Here is an 18873-nt window from a genome sequence, read left to right on the forward strand (position 1 = left end):
ATGGAATTTATGCCAAATTTGCATTATTTAATTTTATTTTGAATTTGCATGTGTGTCTATATTTGAATATTTATAATATTCCAGAAAAAGCACAGTGGAATGTGCAAGACAGATTTATTTAGTGTAATGCTCTGAAATGTGTCAAAGTCTTCAACACTGTTCTTAGAGGCAAAATGGCAGAAATAACAAATGGGATGCAATAAGACCAACTAAATAATCTGCGAAGTCCAATACCTAGCAAAGCTAGGAAAGCTTTTCTGCCAATAAATATTTTACTAAAAGTTTAGACAAATATTTCTCTAAGCTTACAATGACATTGTATTAGAAGACATATACCATTAATTGGATTCTTCATTACACTTTAATGGAAGACCAAATATTCCCATCTATACTTTTTTTTCCTAATCTCAGTGACTAAATATCTCATCTTATTTGGCACAGAATGTTGATATTAGCTTCCCAACTGCGAAGCACGTTCTTTACACTGTCCCTAGAATGTGGTCTTTGTGGAGTTTCAACAATAAGATTCTGAACCTCAGATTTAGTGGCCCCTCAGATACCCAGAGCAGTTGAGGAATGCAGTGTTCTAGTCCAGGGGTCCCCAACCTCTGGGATCAAATGCCTGATGATCTGAGGAGGAGCTGATAAAATAATAATAGAAATAAAGTGCACAATAAATGTAATGCACTTGAATCACCCCCACACCATCCCCAGTCCATGAGAAAATTGTCTTTCATGAAACCGGTCCCTAGTGCCAAAGAAGTTGGCAACCGCGGGTCTAGTCAACTTAATTTACAGTTAACCGGGGGCAATGCTCTTATGAAGTGAAACTGCTCTAGGGGGAGGCTGCTGCAGCAGACTGGGCTCCACTCCCCTCCTGGATGAGGGCAGCACATGCACTAATTGATCTAAGCCCTCAGTCATGGACGTTTAGAACCTACAGTCCTTCTCCATCCCCAAGACTTCGCTCTTCTAATCAGACCATTAGCTCTCGTATCAGCTCACTTGAAAAGAGGCTCATGAGTATTCAAAGTCCAGGCTATCTCGGGTGGCTCTGGCTGAAGAGAGTAAGCCTTTTATTTCTGTGTGCCATTATTAATTTCCTGTTTCATTTAATTTTTAAACAGAGAACAAGCAATGGCAATCCACTCAAATATCTCTGTACTGTACTAGTGTAAGAGTTCCATGGATTCTTTGGAATGTGACAACAGCCAATCATCAGAAAAATCAACAATCGATGTCTGACTTATCACCTCTGACTTTCAGTCTCAGAGTTTATTTAGCCAAGGCTGCTTTCCTCATTAAGGACTCCCAGAATAGCAAGAGGCTAATGAAATAACCAGCCAATAGTCTTTAGAAACCAAAAAGCAGACGTGTGTAATTTATCAAAGCCATAATTAAGCATCATTTTAAAAACTTTTAATACTTATTTTTATTATGGAAGCAATGCATACTCGTAAAGAAAATTAAAATCCTTCAAAGAAACAGAGAAAGAAAATGAGTCACTAATTGAGCTATTGACATTTTGGTATTTTTCTTCCATTCTTTGCCTTTTATGCTTAGATTTGAGACGGATGGAAAGATGATTTGCCTCTCTCCTTCCACCCCCGCCCCTTTGCTCTCTCACATAATTGTTGTCAAAGTGGGCCCATAACTGTCTATCTCTTTTCCCCTTAGCATTAAATCACTACCAATTTTCCATACTCTAAAAAGGACGTTTAAATGGTTTTGAAATAATCCCTCAAGTGGATGTACTGAGATTTCTTGAACCATTCACCTATACGTGGATCAGATTTTTCCAATTTGTTACACTTACAAATAACTCCAAATAACTTAAAAATAATGGGAGCCTCCTAGGATGCCATTGTCATGTCACCCTCTGCTTTTTCCTCATGGCACTTCTCACAATTTTCAGTAATGAATTATTTGTTTCATGTCTCCCTTTCCCACTCTATGAACCCAGGGACCGTGTTCACCTGGTTCCTCACAGTGCCTCTAGCACATAGCATATTGATGAGATATTCAATAACTATTTGTAAATAAATGAATAAATAAATGAGTGAGTGATAGAAAGACATGTACAGGATTGTTTTTCAGTAAAATCCCAGAAAAGAAATCGTGGGTCAAAGAAACACTGTCAATGTTCTGTTTATCTATTTCATTTCCAAAAGAATCATTTCAATTTACATTTCCATCAACAATGTATATGAATGATGGTATTTATCACACCTTTGTCAACACTGACTACTATCCTTTTTTTGTTTGGCGGCGGTGGTGATGTAGACCAAGTTGTTTTTTTTTTCAATCTGAGAAATTAATTAATTAGAGAAGCAAAAAGCTTCCTACATACAATTGAAATCTGCATTTCTTTAGTACTAGTGAAACTAAACTTTTTTCTGTAGTTTAGAAACTAAAAACTAATCTTTTCCCTTTCTGTAAACTAGCTTTGGTTCCATGTTGCAAGTTTTCTGGTCATAGCCTTTGTTTTTCTGCTCAATTCGTTGGAGTTCTTTCTCCAGGAAAGATGTCAGCCTTTTGTCTGTTTTATTTGTTGTGCATATTTTCATCAGTTTGACACATGCCTTTTCATTCTGGTTATTTTTGGACAGATAAACATTTCTCATTTTTATGTAATCATAACTGTCGATCTTCTCCTCTATTCAAATAGTCTTTTCTTTGGCTAAGATTCCCACATGAAAACTGCAGTGATCATTTAAATAATACTGCCAACTGTGAATTCAGATTAACTGGGTTCACAGACTCCTATGTATACAACTAAGCCCTAACCTGTTCAGAACTCCGGTTCTCACTTCTTTGCAAGCCTTGGCCAGTAGAAACCTAGGCAAGTTAAACTGGTCACAGCTCTCAGCACCCTCACAGCTCTCATTAGACCCCCTTCTCAACCTCTCTATTTTGTCAGTGGTACCATCTTGACCCCAGACTGGAAATCAGAGTTATACGTTTAACTTGACTACAGCCTTCATTTACTTTTGTGCTTCTTACATTCCTGCCATGCAAGAGTTTCTCATACCTCTGGGGTTCAACCTTCTGGTTGCCATTCCAGGACCTCTACAAGGAGGCTCCCTAACCCTCCCCCAGGCATGAACCTTCTCGGGGACTTGACCTTGAGATGCCATGAGGATGCCACATCCACCCACAGTGCCTCCTTCCTGCTAAATGTTGTTGTTTGTTCATTGTTTAGTCCCGAAGTCGTGTCTGACTCTTTGGGCCCCATGAACTGTAGCCCACCAGGCTCCTCTGTCCATGGGATTTCCCAGGCAAGAATACCGAAGTGGGCTGCCGTTTCCTCCTCCAGGGGATCTTCCCCACCCAGGGATGAAACCTGTGTGTCCTAAGAAGCCCGTTTCTTCCCAAGAACAAGCCACCTATTCCCAGAAGCCTTTCCAAACAGATCTCTCCTTTTTCTGGCCTGCTCCTCATCCTTTGGAAAGAAAAGGGCCTTAGAAAGCAACCTGTTTAAGTTTCCCATTTTACAGAGGGGGGGTGGTCCTGCCAAATCATTGGTTCCTCCCCACTCCCCACCTGTCTATACTATGTAGTTCTGCACTTTTTCCATCATGAACTTGAGGCTGAAGATGGTGACCTCGGCTTTTGGGGATTTGTCTGGGCTCTAATCTCCTCCAACTGCCAGCACTAAGCAGAGGTCATAATACTTACTCCACAAAGTTTGCTGATTAGACCTAAACTGTTACATAAACAGATGAACTTTTCTCTATTTTTAAAATGTATTCCAATAAAGGTACGACATTTTAAAGACATTATTGATATTCAAATCATTTTCAAACAAAATCCATCTTCTTTATTAAATATCTAAAACACCAAATTATTCTGTTCTACTCTAAGTTCTGTGAGAGCAAAGATGGCACATCTCTCCTAGAATATAATGGGCAGCTTCGCAAAATTTCATTTCATGAATGACAGATAGGAGAGGTGACTATTCTTTAATGTCATTTCATACTACTTAAGTTGATGACAGATATCTAGAAGAGACAAGCTCTAACATTCTTATTGCCACGTAACAGCACTAATCTAAAATTACTATTAAGAAAATCTAATTCCAAATAGCTTTTTATACCACCTTGAGAACTTTGAGCTTGGCTGGGATGCCAGCAACGTATTTGCCATCCGGGCAAAGATGTTAATTTATCATGGTGAATTTCTCCCCCTCTCTTGGGAAATACACGTGTGCAGGGCAGGAAGCAATAACAGCTCTTAGCATCCTCGGCTAATTGAAGCTACGCCTGTGAGAATCCAGTGGCCTACAGCTTGAGGGACCAGAAGGATGGCACCACTGCCTAAATTGATCCATTCACTTGCTGCCTTGCCCTGTACCACATGCCAGTCTCGTACCACATGCCAGTCTTGTCGTCCTGCTTCACTGCATGAGGGAAGGAGTGGAGCATGGGCACCTGAGCCATGAGCAGGCTCATGCACTATGGACTTCTTACCAAGACATGGCTGTGTCAAAATAGAGCCACCTTGGGAATTCCCTGGCACTCCAGTGGTTAGGACTTGGTGCTTTCACTGACGAAGCCCAGGTTCAATCCCTGGCTGGGGAACTAAGATCTCACAAGCCACGTGGCCAAAAATAAATAAAGCCATCTTTAAAGAAAAGGAAAAGAAAAGGAAGCCTTTACTACAAGTATTAAAAAGGAGAGAACACAAAGAAGACAAAAGAGAGAGAAAGCTATGCTCCATAGAAATGCCATATAGTCCTTTCCTGTAAGTGATAACCTAGTGGATTCTAGGTGACAATTAATTACTCTTCCACTATGACTGCTGCAAAATGTAAAGATGCTAAAGGTCTAAGATGCACCATGAATACGATGACCAGATTCTCTGACTTGGGTAGCCGAGGAAGCTGATCTTCTCCTGCCACCAGCTGCCACCCTAGTGTGCCAGCCAGCACAGTGACTAGGAGAAGAATGAGCCTGGTGCAGTTTCTCAGTGCCCAGTTCTGAGGTCCTCCCACAGACTCAGGGATGCACTAGAGTTGGCTACAAACAGAGGGAATTTGGCCTGAGAAAAAGCCTGCAGAATCTGGGAGTCAGAAGAACTGATCGGCAACCATGTTTTGATACATTTTCAAAAACAGTCTTGGGAATTCTCAAATGAGCAGGATTTTGCTCTGGCCCCTAAACAACATATTCGCACACAGAGGCATGAAATGCAATTTCTAGGGTTTTTTTTTTTAAACAAATACGATTCTTAATAAACTGGTGCCTTTTGCCAGCCAAGCACTCTCTCTTTGTCCTCTCCAGGCAGCGTGATGGCAGCCGTTTGCACTCAGCAGTTATATATCACCCGAGCACTTCTAGAATGTAGCAGTGGGAGCACAATTCAGGTCTTGGCTTGCAGCCTCAGTGGCCTCTCATGCCTGCCTCCCCCCGCCCTCACCCCAGCATGGACGGATGTAGTGACTCAGAAGGTGTCCCTTGTCGCCGCTGATGGTTCCTCCTGACACTTATTCACCAGGCCCCCAGTGTACTCCCACTCTGCTCAGCTCTGCAGTGATTCCTGCCTGGGCAATGAGACGCCCCTTTGCCAATCAGCTACCAGACCTTCTCCTGGTGAGCATAAAGCTTCAGGGAGGTAGAATTCTATTTCTCTCCCAATGGCTGCGGCAACCCTGGTCCAATCATTCATTCAAACACATGTGTAAAAACGACTGGAAACAGCGATGATGTAGGTGATAATAACACCAGTGAGCATCCGTGGAGTGTTCACTTTGTGGTAATGACTCACATGAAATACCTCACTGTGCTTTCGCAAAAAAAAAAAAAAAAAAAAACAACCTTGACTCATGGAGTTGCAGTCAACAGAGCCAGGGCTGTGGAATCAGCCCAAGCTGGAGCAAGATCCTTGCTGTGTCACGAAAGAGTCCAATGACCTTGAGAAAGTCCTTCAACCCCTTTGGGCTTCTGTCTCATCTGATAAATAGGGAGACTTCTGCCCACTCTGCCTTCTTGCTACCAACAGTGCAACTTTACAGAGACATAGCAGAGATAAGGGATGGCAAAGGAACCAGAATGCACTCTCCACACAGATAAGGCTGGGACAGGCTCGGGTCCAAGGTCACGCAGCTGGTTCACGGCTAGCCTGGAACTGAGGCCCAGGCGTCAGAACTCCCAGGCCAAACAGACGGAGCTGCTGTTCTGTTCAGCTCAGCGGACCACAGAGCCCACCAGCAGCTGGCATGGAAGGCTGCTCCACACAGGAACTCCCCACGGCTGACTTTCTGTCCCCTGAGACCAGCTCCTCAGCCTCACGCATCACCGCCAGCACAGATGTTTCTGTCTCTAAATTTTCAACATACACACACACTCTCACTGTCACACACTTGTGTACACCTTCTCTCACACAGATTGTCAGAATTCACAGAACTGGTCCTGTAAGCAGTCAGCATCCTGGGAAATTCTGGAACCCTCCAGCTATGACTACTCTTTAAGATGACGATTTCTGGAGGTGGGTAGGAATTAAGGAAATAAAGTGCCTTGGGGTAGCCACATGTTTCTCTAGCAAATTTTACTTCATTTTGGTGAATATGAGAAGATCCAAGTAACTCCGACTCTTTAGAAAGTGATTCTTCCTTTATTAGACTAGATGGCACTGTGGTATCACCCTTTTGATGACCAAGGAAATCATATTTCATGTCAAATAATTTTGCTTCCACTGGGGACTGTCCAAGAGGCTAAGCCCTCCCCTTGATGGGTCCTTGTTATTCTATGGCAATTTTCGGAAGGAATCTGCCAGAGGACAGTGGCCATCAAATACACAAGATCACAATGATAATAATGTGTGTTTACACACTATGTCACACTACCTGTCCAAAGGGATTTTAAAAGGCACATGTGCCTTGTGGAACTCCAGTGAGGGCCGGGCCATAGTAGCCAAGACTTCATTTTTTCCTCCTCTGCCACAGCCATGACTGTGGAATTCAATTTTTGCCCTCAAGAGTTCTTTTTTATATCAGCACCTCTCACTACACCTACAGGCTCCATTAGCAAGAGGAATTATTTTCAATATTGCCAAATTGTTTGTGAACATGTTAAACCCTAAAGTCTTGTGGTGACAATGGCTTACACAATTCTCACAATGGATTGAGGTGGCACCCTTCCTAGGGTCAAGGTTCTCTTAGGAAGTTGGGAACAGGGGAGGTTAGTGCTGGAAGGGAAATGAAAGTTCAACAGATTCTCCCAGAATTCCAGCATTCAGAAAGGACACTGTAAACTGAGGGATAGGAAAGTGAGTAGGGGGTGAGGTTTCCTCTAAATCTCAATGATGACCAGAAAGTTGGAGGGCTCCATTCGTCTGGGGCTGCACAGAAAAACCCACACTGGCTGTTGCATTCTGAGAGGTACCAACAAAAGGTGATAGTGTCTGGAGCAGAGCAGCCCTCACCACGAGAAGGGAATGGGGAATCTGTCCAGGGAAGCAGCCTCTGTAGCAGCAGCATTCTCTTGTGGTCAGCTCGGTGGAGAGACAGAGAGCATGGCCATGTCAACTAAACTCACCTGATCCATTCCCAGCATCCCCTGCAGCAGCCCTCTCTGTTTTATAGAGAGCAGCAGAATGGGAGTCCTGTCTGGGGCAATTGCACCCCAAAGAGTCCTTCCTACTCCCCCCTTTATGGCACTCCCTGACCTCCAGCAACCAGGCATTGCAGCTGGGTGGAGGAAAATGCCTTCGCTTCAAAAGTGACTGGCTTTTCATAAAACAGCTCTTTCAGCTTCAGTCCTAGGTTCCCAGCAAGTGGACTGGCAGCGCCCTGCTCTAGGGCTCAAGAATTTGTAACTCAAGAGAGGTTTCTCAAGACTGAGCCCCACACGGGATCCGCAGCAGCGTCCCAACCCGCCCTTCGGCCCTCGAGGTGCCCCTTGCACTGGCAAAGGGCAGGGGATGCCCCGTGTGCAGCCAGTAGCCAGGGGCGCAAGCTGGGTACTGGGTGTCCGCAAACAGCCGCAGAGGGACATTCATTCGCCCAAGGAGAGTACAGCCAGCGGATAGAAAGGAGGAGCCAGGCGACAAAAGTATGGAAGGAAGAGGGAAAAACACACATACAAACGCACACACACACACACACACACACACAGAGAAAAGGTTAAAGAAAGGACGGGAAGCAAAGTGAGAAAGGAAAACGGAGGGAGAAGGAAAGAGCAAGCGGCCAGGAGCTGACAAGATCCCAAGCAAGAGAAAGAGAGGCGAACAGACGAAGCGAGGGGAAAGGCCGGGGAGGAGGGGGAAGAATGCGGGATCGTCAAAGAGAAAGGCGGCTTGGGAACCTGGGCGCAGAGAAAAGAGAGGCTGGAGGGGCTCAGGCACGCTACACGGAGAGCGCGGCTCTTTCCGGCGCTCCAGTGCGGAATCTACATTCTGTACCCCGTCCAGGCGACTGACGGGGGCCCGGGGGTGGGGGGGCTCGTCCCGAGCCTCCCAGCCGCTTCCCCCCGTGCACTCTGAGCCTCCAAGCAGGCCAACCCGTGTGCAGACACAGGAGCCGTCCCGGGTAGGAATGGACAAGCTTCCTGCAGCCGCCACAGCGCCACAGGCGCCAGGCGCCTGCCCAGCCCAGCCCGGGCGCCACTGCAGGGACGCCGAGGTGCTCCCTGGGTCACCCGCACCAATCGGCCGCGCCTTCCGATCCTCTGCCCGCCCGCCGGGCCGGGTCAGCTCCCCGGCTCGGCTCGGGGGGCCCCGATCGGCCGCGGGCGCGCACTTACCTGGACGGTCTCAGCCTGGCGTCGCGCTTGCCGTCCACCACGGCGGGCACGCAGCTGGTGAGCTCGGTCCAGTCGGCATGCAGTCCGCAGCTCCAGCCCGTGGAGAACCTGGAGAAGAGCCACGTCTCCCGCTTACCAGGCCGATGGCAAGTGCATTTCTTCTGACCCACGCGGCACTCACACGGCTGCTCCAGCTGGATGTTGCGCACCAGGTGGCGGCCGAAAGTGGTCCCTCCGGTCTTTTGGATGTGCAGGAACACGATCAGGTCATCGCCCTTGATGTCGAAGTCTACCTTGCGCAGAAGGTCGCCGCGGCTGAAATTGTAACGGGGCACGAACCTGGCGGAGCTCTCATCCTCCGAGCGGTACGGGTCCGGCAGCGGGGAGCTGAACGCCTGCAGACGGAGGAGCTGGCATTCTGTGCCGGGGCACACGTATTGGAGGACGATCACCGCAAATAGGAAGAGCATCACCAAAGCCAGCAGCAGCTTGTTGGATTTCTCATCCATGTTCCCGACGCTGGGGGAAACCCAAGCTCCTTACGTCAATCCCGCAGCTCAGCCCGCGCTCGTCGCGCGCCCGCACCGCCCCCTCCCCTGGCGCCGCGGTTGCTCCCCTTTCCCCCTCCCTTCGGCACCGAGTACTCCACCGCGGCGGCGGCGGCGGCGGCGGCGGCGCCCTTCCCCGCTTCCTTCCTTCCCGGCAGGCTCAGCGCTGTGGCTTCTGCCGCACACCCCTCCTCCCCCCAACCCTCGACTCCTTACCGCTGGCCGCCTGCCTTCTCCCCGCACCAGAGCTCTCTGGAGCGGCTTCGCGGGGTTTCGTACCCGTGGGACCCCGCCTGCCCCGGTTGCCCCTCTCCCCAACTCATACCGTGGGTCCGAGCCTCCGCGCATCTCGTTCCACTCTCGGTGGCTCCGTGGCTCCCATCCCCATCCCGCTTCGCCCACCGGACTCTCCCCGGGGCTTCTGCCCCCAGTCCCCTTGGCGCGCACGCCACCACCTCCTCGCCTGCCCAATCTCGGGCTCCTTCACCGTGCGCCTCCGAAGCCCTGCTCTTGCCCGCACCAGGTTGCCCACCTTGAGGGGCGCCTCGAGGGAGCTCAGAGCCCGGCGTTCGGAGTTCCCCTGGGGGAAGGGGGTCCGCGAGCAACCCGACTTGCTAGCTGAGACGCTGCGCTAAGGGTGCCCGCGGAAGCGCGGGGAAGGAGCCGCAGCGTAGCCAAACGCACGCCGCTCCCCTCCAGAGCCCCGAGCCCGGCCGCCGCGGGCCAGCCGGAACTTTGCGCCCTTTCCTCTCCTCGCGGTTGCTTTCCTTTCCCGCACCGCTCCCGCGCGCCCTGGCCCAGAAGCGCGAGTCCCGCTTTCGCCTAAAACGTACCTGGCTAGGGGACCGAAAATCTTGGAGAATATCGCGCCGAGCACGTGCTTCAGAGAGTGGCCCAGGGCGGCCAGGCCCCGGGTGAGCAGGGCCCGGCAGAGGGAGCCCAGGTCCCAGCGTCTCCTGAGGTCGTGCATCCGCCTGCGGCGGCCTCGGAGCAGTAGCGCGAAGAGAGGGGCGCGCGCGGCTCCCGCCAGAGAAGAAGAAGCCTTTAGGGGCTCGTCCAGGAGCGGCTGGGAGTTGAATCCGCGAGACACACCCCTAGGAGGGCCCACGCGGACTGAGGCGGCGACTGATCCGGGCCGGCTTGCTGCCAATTCGGCCTCTACTCTGGAATGCCGGCGGGGACAGGTGGTGCGGGCGGGCGCTCCTCGCTCCGGTTGCAACGGCGGCCCGAGCGCCCGGGCTGCACACGCAGGCAGTGCCATTCCCCCCTTCAGGCAACTCAGGGTACTAAGGATCAGGAGCGAGCTTGAATTTATGTAATAATGCCTCACGCCTAAGAGCTCAAACCACTTAAGCAAAAGACCTGGGTTTTCTCCTGTTTGGGGGGACGGAGGTCACTCTAGTGAGCACATCACTACACTTTGGCTCGTAATTTCAGCCTCCTCTAAAATAGCAAAGGCGCAAATTGGACCTTTTCCCTCTCTCCTTGCCAATTTCCATTCTCCAACGGAAGCAGGGGCATTTTCTGAAAAGGTAAGTCAGCATGAAGGAAAAAGCATGACCCCTCAAAAGAAAAAAAAAAAAAACGTTTCAAAATGAGAATTTGAGCTTTTTTAGAGCAGGGACTGGTCCTTACTTCCCTATTCTTTCTCAATCCCCAGCATCAAGCCCCGTGCCTACAGGAAGGCTTCACTCCTAAGATTCGTTAAAAGAAAGGCACATGATTAAATACTACATGGGGAGGGGGGCATCTAATCCAAGGTGGTGTGACAAATGAGGAAGCAGGCCCAGAGAGGGAAAAGAATGTGCCCAAGTCACACAGCAGAGCCTGAGGGTTTGAACCCAGGAAGCCATCCATTTCCTAACACCACCTCTTTTAATAAACAGGTGCAGAGCGCCCTCAAGCCAAGTGTCCCAAAAGGCTCTATTCTGCTGCAGGACCAGCACTGTAAGGATTGGCAAGGAAAGAAGGAATGTCCCTTTAGAACAAGGTCCCAGGACTCAGGACTCTGACTATTCCCATCTGACTGATCAGGTATTGGAAACTGGTATTTCTGTGAATGAGTGTCCACTGGTGTCCAGTCCCACCTCTGCAGAAGGAACTCGGGCTGGCAGTGGTGTCTCAGAACAGTGTTGTCGGGGAGGTGGGGGCCCGTGAGCTGAGTCCTGGGGGTGGCAGTAAGTCCCTCCAGAGACAGGCGCTCCCAGGATCTCCCTTAGAACATTTGTTCCCTTGCTGAGCTCTGTTCATCCCTCATCTATTCTGTCTGTGCAGTGAGGCAGTGAACATTGGTCTCCAGACCCGAGATTCTGTCATTTGCTTGCTGGGCAGCTTTGGGATTATGACTTGCCCCTCCTGGGCCTCAGTTTCCCCTGCTGTAAAATAGGACTGATTCATTTCTGACCATCTGGGTCACTGTGAGGATGGCCTTTGATGTTGATGTTTAGTCTCTACATCTGACTCTTTGTGACCCCATGGGCTGTAGCCCACCAGACTCTTCTGTCCATGGGATTTCTCGAGGCAAGAATACTGGAGCGGGTTGCCATTTCCTTCTCCAGGGGATCTTCCTGACCCAGAGATTGAACCCCGATCTCTTAAATCTGCATTGCAGGTGGATTCTTTACCGCTGAGCCACCAGGGCTTCCCAGGGATGGGTTTGGGCAATTCTAAATATGAGCTCAGATATGCCAACCGAGTCATGGGCCAGTGAAGGCAGAGGCCCTTCTCAGGCGATTTCACAGCTGTGCCCCTTGCCCTTACCTCCTCCCCAGACGTCCCCAGTCCTGGTTGGACTTCCATGTGGCCCCCAAGCTACAGGGGACAGTGAGAGTCCCTTCGTCTGGCTGCAAGCATGAGGGATTCTTGAGAATCCTGCATTTCAGGCATTTCACCTATCTGGGGATCCCGGGGAGGGATGGGGAGGATCAGTTGATGGATGAAGGAGTCAGACTAAGGAGTCAGATGCAGCAACTTTCAAGGCAGACCCCTTGGCCTCCCAGAGAGCTCCCCAGATGCCCCCAGGCTTGTGGGACTCATCCGCAAGGGCAGGTAAGGGGAGAGCCAGGGGAGCCGTGAGGATCGCTGAGGAGCTCAACTTGCCAGTTGTCCCTGCCTGCTCCCAGGCCACCCATTCGACTCCTTTGGTCTCTTCAGTAGGTGGCTCTCTTCATGGTGCCATATGAGGACCACTTCCTGCCCACCAATACATTCAATGGGTCCCCAGAGAAACACTTTTAGAACACAGTGGGTCACACATTTATGCCCCCAGTGACTCTTAAGAACTCTGGAGTTCCTGCTCTAAGAGAAATCAGTGGGACTGGAACATGGGAAGGTGCCTTGGATGGGGGTGGGGGACTGGTAACCAGTATAGGAAACAGTCAGGATTTACTCATTTAGGTCATAAAGAAGGACACATGCACACAGTCAATCTGATTGTCAGAGGAAGGGGCAGTCAGGTTGGTAGTTTTGCTCTGCACAAAGAAGGAACAGGATGAGGCTATGAAGTCCAGCCTCTGAGATCGGATGTGTGCGCTCATTCACTTAGTCATGTCCGACTCTGCGACCCCATGGACTGTAGCACGCCAGGCTCCTCCATCCATGGGATTCTCTGAGGCAAGAATACTGGAGGGGGCTGCCATTTCCTCCTCCAGGGGATCTTCCCAACCCAGGGGTCAAACTCACGCCTCCCGAGTGTCCTGCATTGGCAGGCAGATTCTTTACCACTGAGCAACCTGAGTGTATTCTAGTGTGACTATATACACCAGCTCACTGGAGGGTATTTGCATTTCTGCGACTTTCCTCTACCATTATCCTGTAAGAAAAATAAAGAAATGACTCTCTCGTGGTGGATTTCATATACCTGGGTTCCTAAAAGTGGGAAGAAACTGTCTGTGGGGGAGTAGGGAACAAGTCTCAGAGGACTGTTCCTGGAGTGAAGAGGCTCCCTGCTATGAAGAGGGAATTGTTCCCATGTGTGTCCTGAGAACCATGTTCTCCTGAGGGCATGCCTGGGCCTTCGTAGGACATTCCAAGACCTCTTGCAATGCTGGGCTGGGCCTATCTTCCAGGAACTGGTTCCCCTCAGGAATTGAGAAACAAAGATCTTGGTACTCTAGAAGGGCTTCCCAGATGGTGCTAGTAGTAAAGAATCCACCTGCAATGCAGGAGACATAAGAGATGCAGGTTCTATCCCTGGGTCAGGAATGGCAACCCACTCCAGTATTCTTGCCTGGAGAATCCCATGGACAGAGGAGCCTGGTGGGCTACAGTCCATGGGGTCGCAAAGAGTCAGACACAACTGAAGCGACTTAGCACAGATGCTCATACTCTGAAATCAGCCCTCTTTTGGAGATTGGGGTGAGGGTCAGGTCTGTGGTTTTGCATCTTCTTCCTTAGGGCAGCCTGAGTGGTCGTCTGTGTATATATTTGAGATTCAGGACTTGGAACATGAGGAGGACTCTGCAGTCTGAGCAGGGCTTCTGGTTGTCTCCACAGTGTGCCGTTCTTTTTATTATTTATCCAGAACCTTGTCCTCCCATGGTTTCCACAAAAGGTTGCCGATTCTGGGAGTATAAAGGTCAAGCTGGCTTGCATACTAAGCAGTGTGCTCCCAAATACGCATTTGGTTGCTGGTGTCTGAGAGGAGAGCAGGAGGTGGTTGAGAGAGCCCTGGCCTGGGAGTCCAGAGACTTGGGTTGCTGAGAACAGGACCCTGTATGACCATGAGGAAGACACCTATTCGCTCTTGGGCTCAGGTGCCCTATTCATAAGAAGTCACAGTCGGTGTTGTCCCCTAAGGGCATTGTCCTGCTCTAATATGGTAAGTCACTTGCTTTTCTTGTCTTCTTCAAGGGCCAGAGTGCTGCCAAACTCTCAGCGCCTCATCGCAGGGCAGAGCCCAGTCCTTCCTGCTTTCGGTAACAGTCACACAGTGGGGACCCATTAAGCCATCAGCAGCTGGACTTGTCCTGAGCCCGTGTGACAGGGGTAACAGCAGGGTCCCCTGTTCAAATTGAAACAGAAGCAGTGGAAACTTAATGTCAAATAAATTTGACAAACTTTATTTGTCAAACTGGCAAATAACTGAAATAAATAAATTTATTATTTTTGATGCATTTACAATTCTTTTTTTAAATTTATTTATTTTAGTTGGAGGTTAATTACTTTACAATATTGTATTGGTTTTGCCATACATCAACATTAATCCGCCACAGGTATACACATGTTCCCCATCCTGATCCCCCCTCCCTCCTCCCTCCCTGTACCATCCCTCTGGGTCATCCCAGTGCACCAGCCCCAAGCATCCAGTGCTAGCATTCTTTATAGAGTATAAAACACTAAGAAAATATGCTTTCCCCTTACCCCAAGCATTGCCTCAAAGCTGTCTTTCCAGCTGTCGCTAATTTAAAAAAAAAAGCTCATACTCTCAATTATAGGTGATTTTTGTCACCAAGATTGAAGACATGCAAACTATTGTCACTTCATTGCTGTTTTTCTGCATCTCTCCAAACTGAATGAACAGCATTGCTTCATGAAAGCACTGCTCCGAAATTTGACTTTAATATTCTAAACAGGTTCGGTGTGTTATAGACAGCACTCTCAATGGTTGTCTATTTTTCTCCCATGAAGCACTGAATTTATTTGTTTAGCCTTTAAGAAAAACACATGGCATTGAAAGAATTAAAAGAGGAGGAGGATGTAGGGATAATGTGTATGCTGAATGAACGCATGCTGCAAAGGCAAGAGAAAGAAGCACTGGACCAGGGCTCATGGTCAACTGTGAACATCAGACCCATGGCCGCCCTTCTCCTGATGAGAACTGCCCACCATTTCCCCAACAGTGACACCCCCATTTCTCACCGACAGCCTTTGGAGGAGTCTGTTCAGGCAGAACTTTGAAAGCCATGGTGAGCCAAGGCCTGACAACCACCAGGGGCAGCAGGTCAGACTCCATTCCTGATACAGTCATGTTGCTTATTTGGGCCTCAGTCTCCACTCATAAAATAGCCTGACCAGGTACCCTCCAAAAGTTGGCTTAGGGGTAGAATAAAGAGGAAGCCAATCTCAAATGAGTTTATTTTTAAAAGGAGAGGGCACAGGTTTGGAGAGCACCTTGCCCTGGGGTTTCATCAGGGCTCTCTGAGCTGTCTCAGAGCCTCAGTTTTCTCATCCATGAAAATGGGGCTATAACAACCTCACTGGGTTGTAATATGAGTTCACTAAAACAATCTGTGGGAGGTACTCAGTTGAGTTCCTGGAAAGAGTACACCTTGTGTAAATGTCCATTTCTCTTCAATTTTGACTCAATATCTTTGGTTTGAGTTCTTGGTTTATATTTCCCACAACAGTAACATACACATATTTAATGATGGGGGTGGGGCTGGCTCTGCCCCCACCCCATTTTCTTTGCCTGCCTTCTTGTTTCACCCTCCCTTCACACATCTCCAGTGCTTTCCGGAAGCTGGTGTCCCCTGGGTGACGAAAGGGTAAAATGATCCATTTAATCACACTGAAGAATGAGACATGTCCACGTGAACCCTGTCAGGAGACATCTACAAAGGAGGAGGAAAAATGATCCCCACCAGGAGACACCATGAAACAGGCATAATGGCAGTGGAGGAGATGCTTGGGGAGCTGAGCTGGAGGGTTTTAAGTACGTGCGGAACTTACAGGGCCAGCTCCACTCTAAATTATTGACAGTAATTTTCGACTCTGTTCACTTCAACAGTTAATGGTCGATTTGGCCAGAGCAGTTTCGACTTGATCAGCTGGGCAAACCACAGCCGTCATGAAAAACACGGTCAGTTTTGTGTTCATCTGGTGTGAGCCAGAGCTAGGCCAGCAACACCCTTTCCCTGTGGCTGAGTAGAAAGAGCGCCAAGCTGGAGGCGAAGAAAACAATGTTTGAGTCTTAGTTCTGCTTCCAGCTCACTGTGTGACCCTGGGCTAGTCTCTTGACCTCTCTGGGATTTAGCTCCTGACCTTGGTAAATGGAGGAGCTGTATCAGATGATTCCGAAGACCGAAGACCGGTCCCAGCAGGAACTTGCTGTGATCTAAGTTAATGCCAGCTAACAAGCAGAGCTGAGGAGGGATTCCACCCTCTCTAGCCATTGTGCGGGCAAAAATGCTCTACCGAAGATGACCTCAAGCTTGTGGCCGAGTCAGAAAAGCCAAGGGAGGACTTCGAGGAGGCAACTTTCTTAGATCACGTGGGTAAGAGAGAAACTTGCAAATAAACCTTCCAGGCTTCTGCTGACTTGGAAAGTAAAGTCAAAACTGAAGGATTGGGGAAAAGTGTTGAGAACTGACCTCCCACTGACACAAAAGCCCTAGGTAGGTTTTAATAATGATAATAACAAAAGCAAGAATGGCCCTGCCTGGCCCACAGCCTCCCACTTGTTTGCTTACTGTGGGATCTTTGCAAGAGAGGAGCACGCCCACTGCTGATCTCCTGGCTGGTCTCTGTGGGAGTTCTAGTTTTGAATAATAAAATACAAAAGCTGAAAATTATATCTCAGAGCAATCTGGAGGATTTAGAGGAAGCTAGCCTCTGAGGGCAAAGTGGCTCCCAGGAAAAGGATCTCTGTCACCCAAATGGGCTTGAAGAGGGGAGGTTTAATAAGAACAACCCAGGAAAAGAGAAAAATCAGTTTAGAGAAATCATACATGCCACTGCCTAAGTGAAAATTAATTTTTAATCAGAGGGAGCCAGATTAGACTTAACTGGGCTTGAGAGCAAAACCTAGAAAAGGACTTACTTTTTATGTATGCATTTTCAAAATCCAGATTTCACTAAAAGGCATGAGAATGCAGAAAGCTTAGAGCAAGCTTAGAGCAGCAGAGGGAAATGAACTTGGTGAAAGACACGGTGAACATCATCCACACTGAAAAGCTGCCTTAGTGGGTACCATCTTGTGAAATATTTAGCTGACACAGAAGACAATATTCCAGTCCCCAGTCAGAAGAGTTGATACGAGTGAATAAAGGGTTAGAATTGTGACGGGGGGCAACTGAGGAGAGGGTGACATTTTGCCAAGGCTGCCAGCTCCAGTGCTCTGCACCCTGGTCAGGGATGGCTGGCCATGGTGATGTCACCTGTAGGCTGACTCCAGAATGTTTAGCAGACTATGCCAGGAAGACCTCCTTGACTCCATACCTATTATGTGTCAAGCACTTGGCTACACACTTCACATGCCCTCTCTCAATTAACATGGCCAGCAAGGGACTTCCCTGCTGGCCCAGTGGCCAAGACTGTGCAGTCCCAATGCAGGGGGCTCCAGGTTCCATCTCGGGTCAGGGAACTAGATTCCACATGCAGCAACTAAGAGTTCATATGCCACAACTAAAAGATTCTGCATGCTGCAACTAAGACCTGGCATGGCCAAATAAATAGATTAAAAAAAAAAAAAAAAACATGTTTGGCAGCCCAGTGAGGTGGTTACTTTTGTTGTATCTATTTTACAGATGAATAAAATGGGGTTCAGGATTAGAGCCACCCAGCTTGGAAGTAGTGGAGCTGTGCCGTGTTGTTGCTGTGCTCAGTCATGTCCGACTCTTTGTGACCCCATAGATTGTATCCCGCCAGGCTCCTCCGTCCATGGAATTCTCCAGGCAAGAATACTGGAGTGGGGTTGCCATGCCCTCCTCCAGGGGATCTTTCCGACCCAGGTATTGAACCTGTGTCTGTTATGTCTCCTGCATTGGCAGGCAGGTTCTTTACCACGGGCACCACCTGGGAAGCCCAGTGGAGCTGAGACTTGAACCCAAATCTGTTAATCTCCACAGTGAGTCCAGTGTCCCAGTGATGCTTATCCGGTTCCAAGACGTCTGGGCATGAGCTGTAGAGTGAGTCATCCTATCCACAAATGGAATATCAAGAAACTTAGACGGTCCTCATCCTAGGCAGAGAGAGATCATGGTGTGTGTGTGGGGGGGGGGGGGAGGGCACATGCTCTGAGGACACTGAAGGAAATCGAGGTTAGGGGCTCAGAGCCTGAACTTTATTAATAGTAAAGAGGGAAGCATAGATGCAGACACTGCAAACTGGGTAACTCAATGCACACACAACCTTGGGACATCACCCACACTATCTGATACGGTTTTTTTTTTTTTTTTTTTGGAAGTGTCTTAAGCAACTTTGTCCACTCCGCTATGCAATAACCTTCTGGAAGGCTGCGACCTTGGCTTCTTCATTTTTAAAACTTCTCCTCAGAGCCCAATAACAATAATATTTGGTCTAAGCCTTCTTGGTTTACCAAATACTTTCATGGACACTGACTTGACCTTCAAAATAACTCAACAAGGCAGCTATTCTTGCCCTTACTTTATCTGTGGGGAAATGGCATTTGGTAGGGCCGAAGGACCTTGGTCAAGGGCACACAGCTGATGTGGAGTTGTCACTGCTGACCACTCCCTTGATACCCCCAAGCGCGCAAGCCAACACGAGGTAATCACAAGGCCCCTCACAGAGGATCTGCCATAGACTAGATGCTCAAGAGATGTCAGTTGTCCCCTTTCTTGACAATATATGATTTTAAAATGTTTTCTTTGCACTAATTATATCCTACCTGGTACCCCAATATA

General features: G+C 48.8%; 1 protein-coding gene across 1 annotated transcript in view; it reads right to left on the reverse strand.

The window, feature by feature from the left end:
* HS6ST2 (heparan sulfate 6-O-sulfotransferase 2) overlaps positions 1-10550 on the reverse strand; it is a 373559-nt gene extending 363009 nt beyond the window's left edge. Inside the window, exons 1-2 of the mRNA XM_052663595.1 lie at positions 10123-10550; positions 8742-9260 (exon numbers count right to left, since the gene is read on the reverse strand). Of these exons, the coding sequence (XP_052519555.1) occupies positions 8742-9260; positions 10123-10550 (947 nt within the window). The remainder of the gene's footprint in view (positions 1-8741; positions 9261-10122) is intronic.
* Positions 10551-18873: the final 8323 nt, after the last annotated feature.

Source organism: Budorcas taxicolor, chromosome X, assembly GCF_023091745.1.
Source record: "Budorcas taxicolor isolate Tak-1 chromosome X, Takin1.1, whole genome shotgun sequence".
In the NCBI taxonomy this organism is placed as follows: domain Eukaryota; kingdom Metazoa; phylum Chordata; class Mammalia; order Artiodactyla; family Bovidae; genus Budorcas; species Budorcas taxicolor.